This window comes from Oncorhynchus nerka, linkage group LG15 (genome assembly GCF_034236695.1).
Source record: "Oncorhynchus nerka isolate Pitt River linkage group LG15, Oner_Uvic_2.0, whole genome shotgun sequence".
Taxonomy (NCBI): Eukaryota; Metazoa; Chordata; class Actinopteri; order Salmoniformes; family Salmonidae; genus Oncorhynchus; species Oncorhynchus nerka.
In genome coordinates, this window is record NC_088410.1 from 14,203,197 (window position 1) to 14,210,234 (window position 7,038).

At 52.5% G+C, this 7,038-nt stretch overlaps 1 protein-coding gene across 1 annotated transcript in view; it reads right to left on the reverse strand.

The window, feature by feature from the left end:
* Positions 1 to 1,712: 1,712 nt before the first annotated feature.
* Positions 1,713 to 7,038, reverse strand: part of samd1b (sterile alpha motif domain containing 1b) — a 12,467-nt gene continuing 7,141 nt past the window's right edge. Inside the window, 3 exon segments of the mRNA XM_065001047.1 lie at positions 1,713 to 3,481; positions 5,417 to 5,531; positions 7,019 to 7,038. The exon segment at positions 7,019 to 7,038 is cut by the window's right edge and continues 86 nt beyond it. Coding sequence (XP_064857119.1) covers positions 3,341 to 3,481; positions 5,417 to 5,531; positions 7,019 to 7,038 — 276 coding nt within the window. The 3' untranslated portion in view covers positions 1,713 to 3,340.

Consider the following 7,038-nt stretch of genomic DNA (forward strand, 5'->3'; position numbering starts at 1 on the left):
TCTTAATGTCCCAGCCGCCCAGCCTCTTAATGTCCCCAGCCCCCCAGCCTCTTAATGTCCCCAGCCCCCCAGCCTCTTAATGTCCCCAGCCTCTAACTCCAAAAGAGAGGTGCATAATGGTTTGAATGAATGTTCGTTTTCTGTCGGACCAAAGGTTGTTCTGAATGAAGCACGTTGAACACTGTCTTCCTGTCTGTGAGGTTACACAGGTGCTGCTCACTGTCCTCCTGTCTGAGATTACACAGGTGCTGCTCACTGTCTTCCTGTCTGTGAGATTACACAGGTGTTGCTCACTGTCTTCCTGTCTGAGATTACACAGGTGCTGCTCACTGTCTTCCTGTCTGTGAGGTTACACAGGTGCTGCTCACTGTCTTCCTGTCTGTGAGATTACACAGGTGCTGCTCACTGTCTTCCTGTCTGAGATTACACAGGTGCTGCTCACTGTCTTCCTGTCTGTGAGGTTACACAGGTGCTGCTCACTGTCTTCCTGTCTGTGAGGTTACACAGGTGCTGCTCACTGTCTTCCTGTCTGTGAGATTACACAGGTGCTGCTCACTGTCTTCCTGTCTGAGATTACACAGGTGCTGCTCACGGTCTTCCTGTCTGTGAGGTTACACAGGTGCTGCTCACTGTCTTCCTGTCTGTGAGGTTACACAGGTGCTGCTCACTGACTTCCTGCCTGTGAGGTTACACAGGTGCTGCTCACTGTCTTCCTGTCTGTGAGGTTACGCAGGTGCTGCTCACTGTCGACACTCCTGAACACTGCCCTGCATCCTAGTAGGTGACTCAGACTGCGTCCCAAATGCACCCTATTTCCTAGTGCACTACTTTTGACCAGGACCGTGCACTGAGTCCTATAGGCCCTGGTCAGAAGCAGTGCACTGAGTCCTATAGGCCCTGGTCAGAAGCAGTGCACTGAGTCCTATAGGTCCTGGTCAGAAGCAGTGCACTGAGTCCTATAGGCCCTGGTCAGAAGCAGTGCACTGAGTCCTATAGGCCCTGGTCAGAAGCAGTGCACTGAGTCCTATAGGTCCTGGTCAGAAGCAGTGCACTAAGTCCTATAGGCCCTGGTCAGAAGCAGTGCACTGAGTCCTATAGGCCCTGGTCAGAAGCAGTGCACTAAGTCCTATAGGCCCTGGTCAGAAGCAGTGCACTAAGTCCTATAGGCCCTGGTCAGAAGCAGTGCACTAAGTCCTATAGGCCCTGGTCAGAAGCAGTGCACTAAGTCCTATAGGCCCTGGTCAGAAGCAGTGCACTGAGTCCTATAGGCCCTGGTCAGAAGCAGTGCACTGAGTCCTATAGGCCCTGGTCAGAAGCAGTGCACTACAAAGGGTGCCAGGGTGCCAGTCGGGACACTCAGAGGAGGATGAAGTTTTCCTTAAACAATCAAAAGGAACCATTAAAAGACCAGTTTATGTCGTTGTCTTTAGACACTGATCTATGATCAGTTTTGCTTGTAAAACCCCTATTGGATATGGGGAGGATAAGCTGATCCTGGATCTGTGATCTGAGTGAGGAGGATCCCTTCAGCCAGGTGGACACAGTGGCCACCATATACTGAAACCATTCCATGCCTTCTAAATCCACCAGGGGGTACATGGACACACTTCAGGAGAATTGGAATGAAGCCAATGTTTCACTGACAGCCACTGATCAGGTGATTGGTTGATTGTTCAGGAGTCTAAAGCAGCGGCTAATGTCCTTCAAAAAGGTTCAAAGGTCAAAGCAGAACTTTACTTCAAATAAACACATGCCAGACCAAAGCCTGTTAAACACATTCAATAGCAACATCTTCTCTTCTTTCTCTTTCCCTATTTCCTTATTTCTTCTTCGTCTCTGTTTGGTGGTCTGTCCTTCAAAACATCCTCAGGGAAAATCCAAGGATTCTCTATTCCATTTTCTTCTCTCTCTCTCTCTCTATGTGTTCTCTCCCAAAGAGTAGAGTCCAGGAGAGGGGGATGTGAGAGGAGATGGATGAAGGAGGAGAGGAGAGTTGAGTCCAGGAGAGGGGGATGTGAGAGGAGAGATGGATGAAGGAGGAGAGGAGAGTTGAGTCCAGGAGAGGGGGATGTGAGAGGAGAGTTGAGTCCAGGAGAGGGGGATGTGAGAGGAGAGATGGATGAAGGAGGAGAGGAGAGTTGAGTCCAGGAGAGGGGGATGTGAGAGGAGAGTTGAGTCCAGGAGAGAGGGATGTGAGAGGAGAGATGGATGAAGGAGGAGAGGAGAGTTTAGTCCAGGAGAGAGGGATGTGAGAGGAGAGATGGATGAAGGAGGAGAGGAGAGTTGAGTCCAGGAGAGGGGATGTGAGAGGAGAGTTGAGTCCAGGAGAGGGGGATGTGAGAGGAGAGATGGATGAAGGAGGAGAGGAGAGTTGAGTCCAGGAGAGAGGGATGTGAGAGGAGAGTTGAGTCCAGGAGAGAGGGATGTGAGAGGAGAGATGGATGAAGGAGGAGAGGAGAGTTGAGTCCAGGAGAGAGGGATGTGAGAGGAGAGATGGATGAAGGAGGAGAGGAGAGTTGAGTCCAGGAGAGGGGGATGTGAGAGGAGAGTTGAGTCCAGGAGAGGGGGATGTGAGAGGAGAGATGGATGAAGGAGGAGAGGAGAGTTGAGTCCAGGAGAGGGGGATGTGAGAGGAGAGTTGAGTCCAGGAGAGGAGGATGTGAGAGGAGAGATGGATGAAGGAGGAGAGGAGAGTTGAGTCCAGGAGAGGGGATGTGAGAGGAGAGTTGAGTCCAGGAGAGGGGGATGTGAGAGGAGAGATGGATGAAGGAGGAGAGGAGAGTTGAGTCCAGGAGAGAGGGATGTGAGAGGAGAGTTGAGTCCAGGAGAGAGGGATGTGAGAGGAGAGATGGATGAAGGAGGAGAGGAGAGTTGAGTCCAGGAGAGAGGGATGTGAGAGGAGAGATGGATGAAGGAGGAGAGGAGAGTTGAGTCCAGGAGAGGGGGATGTGAGAGGAGAGTTGAGTCCAGGAGAGGGGGATGTGAGAGGAGAGATGGATGAAGGAGGAGAGGAGAGTTGAGTCCAGGAGAGGGGGATGTGAGAGGAGAGTTGAGTCCAGGAGAGGAGGATGTGAGAGGAGAGATGGATGAAGGAGGAGAGGAGAGTTGAGTCCAGGAGAGGGGGATGTGAGAGGAGAGATGGATGAAGGAGGAGAGGAGAGTTGAGTCCAGGAGAGGGGGATGTGAGAGGAGAGATGGATGAAGGAGGAGAGTTGGGGCCTGGAGAGGGTTGGTCAGTTTAGAGTTCAGGGGTCAGGGTTTGGGGATTGGAATGTTCCGTAGTTAAAGTTGAGAGAGGAGGAGGAGTGTGTGTGTGTGTGTCTCTCTCCAGGTAAAGTCATCAGTCGTCCTCTTCAAAGTGTGTTCTCTGCAGAACCTTCACATGGCGCTCATAGATCTTCAGAGCGGGGCCTAGCCTGATTGACAGGCCTGTCAGGACATCGTTACGCTGCATCAGGAGGAGGGACTTCCCATCTATCTCCTGATTGGGTGGAGAGAGAGCGAGAGAATATATTTAGTTATAAAGTTATAATATAGTAGGTACACGGAGTAGTTACATAGTAAGTAGATCTAGATAAGACACATAGTAGTTACCCAATACAGTAACAACACAGTAACGACACAGTAAATACAACAATGTCAGGTGTGATTGCTGAATCTCTGATGCTCCCTGGTGATCTGAAGGCCTGCTGTCTGTCTAATCTGACCTGAGTCCTGAAGGACTGTTGTCTGTCTCATCTCACCTGAGTCCTGAAGGATAAGGCCTGTTCTGGAACCCTGCTGTCTGTCTAATCTGACCTGAGTCCTGAAGGCCTGCTGTCTGTCTCATCTCACCTGAGTCCTGAAGGCCTGTTATGGAACCCTGCTGTCTGTCTCATCTCACCTGAGTCCTGAAGGCCTGTTCTGGAACCCTGCTTTCTGTCTCTTCTCACCTGAGTCCTGAAGACCTGCTGTCTGTCTCATCTCACCTGAGTCCTGAAGGCCTGTTCTGGAACCCTGCTGTCTGTCTCTTCTCACCTGAGTCCTGAAACCCTACTTTCTGTCTCATCTCACCTGAGTCCTGAAGGCCTGTTCTGGAACCCTGCTGTCTGTCTCTTCTCATCTGAGTCTTGAAGGCCTGTTCTGGAACCCTGCTGTCTGTCTCTTCTCACCTGAGTCCTGAAGGCCTGCTGTCTGTCTCATCTCACCTGAGTCCTGAAGGCCTGCTGTCTGTCTCATCTCACCTGAGTCCTGAAGGCCTGTTCTGGAACCCTGCTGTCGGTCTCATCTCACCTGAGTCCTGAAGGCCTGTTCTGGAACCCTGCTGTCGGTCTCTTCTCACCTGAGTCCTGAAGGCCTGCTGTCTGTCTCATCTCACCTGAGTCCTGAAGGCCTGTTATGGAACCCTGCTGTCTGTCTCATCTCACCTGAGTACTGAAGGCCTGTTCTGGAACCCTGCTGTCTGTCTCTTCTCACCTGAGTCCTGAAGACCTGCTGTCTGTCTCATCTCACCTGAGTCCTGAAGGCCTGTTCTGGAACCCTGCTGTCTGTCTCTTCTCACCTGAGTCCTGAAGACCTGCTGTCTGTCTCATCTCACCTGAGTCCTGAAGGCCTGTTGTCTGTCTCATCTCACCTGAGTCCTGAAGGCCCGCTGTCTGTCTCATCTCACCTGAGTCCTGAAGGCCTGTTCTGGAACCCTGCTGTCTGTCTCTTCTCACCTGAGTCCTGAAGGCCTGTTCTGGAACCCTGCTGTCTGTCTCATCTCACCTGAGTCCTGAAGGCCTGTTCTGGAACCCTGCTGTCTGTCTCATCTCACCTGAGTCCTGAAGGCCTGTTCTGGAACCCTGCTGTCTGTCTCATCTCACCTGAGTCCTGAAGGCTAAGGCCTGTTCTGGAACCCTGCTGTCTGTCTCATCTCACCTGAGTCCTGAAACCCTACTGTCTGTCTCATCTCACCTGAGTCCTGAAGGCTAAGGCCTGTTCTGGAACCCTACTGTCTGTCTCATCTCACCTGAGTCCTGAAGGATAAGGCCTGTTCTGGAACCCTACTGTCTGTCTCATCTCACCTGAGTCCTGAAGGCTAAGGCCTGTTCTGGAACCCTACGGTCTGTCTCATCTCACCTGAGTCCTGAAACCCTACTGCCTGTCTCATCTCACCTGAGTCCTGAAGGCTAAGGCCTGTTCTGCAAACCCTGCTGTCTGTCTCTTCTCACCTGAGTCCTGAAGGCTAAGGCCTGTTCTGCAAACCCTGCTGTCTGTCTCTTCTCACCTGAGTCCTGAAGGCTAAGGCCTGTTCTGCAAACCCTGCTGTATGTCTCTTCTCACCTGAGTCCTGAAGGCTAAGGCCTGTTCTGCAAACCCTGCTGTCTGTCTCTTCTCACCTGAGTCCTGAAGGCTAAGGCCTGTTCTGCAAACCCTGCTGTCTGTCTCTTCTCACCTGAGTCCTGAAGGCTAAGGCCTGTTCTGCAAACCCTGCTGTTGTGAAATAACAGACCACATCAGACACTGTCCAGTTGACTGGGTTTAGACTGCCCAGCTCAGACTTCACAAACCTAGAAAAAGAGAGAGAGGGGGGGGGATTTAAGTGTTTGCAACTTGTAACTGTCATTTAGTTAAAAGGACTAGACTATACTTTCATGTTTCACACACTGCATCTCCTCCCTCCCTCCTTCATCCCATACACTCATCTGCTCCTCCCTCCCTCCCTCATCCCATACACTCATCTGCTCCTCCCTCCCTCCCTCATCCCACAAACTCATCTGCTCCTCCCTCCCTCATCCCATAAACTCATCTGCTCCTCCCTCCCTCATCCCATACACTCATCTGCTCCTCCCTCCCTCATCCCATACACTCATCTGCTCCTCCCTCCCTCCCTCATCCCATACACTCATGTGCTCCTCCCTCCCTCATCCCATACACTCATCTGCTCCTCCCTCCCTCCCTCATCCCAAACACTGCATCTCTTGCCGCCCTCCCTCACTCACTCATCCCATACACTCATCTGCTCCTCCCTCCCTCCCTCATCCCATACACTCATGTGCTCCTCCCTCCCTCCCTCATCCCATACACTCATGTGCTCCTCCCTCCCTCATCCCAAACACTGCATCTCTTGCCGCCCTCCCTCACTCACTCATCCCATACACTCATCTGCTCCTCCCTCCCTCATCCCATACACTCATCTGCTCCTCCCTCCCTCCCTCATCCCATACACTCATCTGCTCCTCCCTCCCTCCCTCATCCCAAACACTGCATCTCTTGCCGCCCTCCCTCACTCACTCATCCCATACACTCATCTGCTCCTCCCTCCCTCCCTCATCCCATACACTCATCTGCTCCTCCCTCCCTCATCCCATACACTCATCTGCTCCTCCCTTCCTCCTTCATCCCATACACTCATCTGCTCCTCCCTCCCTCATCCCATACAGTCATCTGCCCCTCCCTCACCCCATACACTCATCTGCTCCTCCCTCCCTCATCCCATACACTCATCTGCTCCTCCCTCCCTCCCTCCCTCATCCCATACACTCATCTGCTCCTCCCTCCCTCCATCCCTCATCCCATACACTCATCTGCTCCTCCCTCCCTCATCCCATACACTCATCTGCTCCTCCCTCCCTCCCTCATCCCATACACTCATCTGCTCCTCCCTCCCTCCCTTATCCCATACACTCATCTGCTCCTCCCTCCCTCCCTCATCCCATACACTCATCTGCTCCTCCCTCCCTCCATCCCTCATCCCATACACTCATCTGCTCCTCCCTCCCTCCCTCATCCCATACACTCATCTGCTCCTCCCTCCCTCATCCCATACACTCATCTGCTCCTCCCTCCCTCCCTTATCCCATACACTCATCTGCTCCTCCCTCATCCCTCTTTCCTCCAGCTCACTCAGACTTCCTCATTTACTCATCTCTCATTCATGTGAAATATATTGACTCTCCTTGCTTCATTCATCCCCTCTGTCTCTCATCTGCTCCTCCCTTCTCTCTCTCCTCCTACCTCCTTCCCACCCTATCTCTCTCTCTGAGGTGATACTCACACTCCTCCGTTCATCCCTCT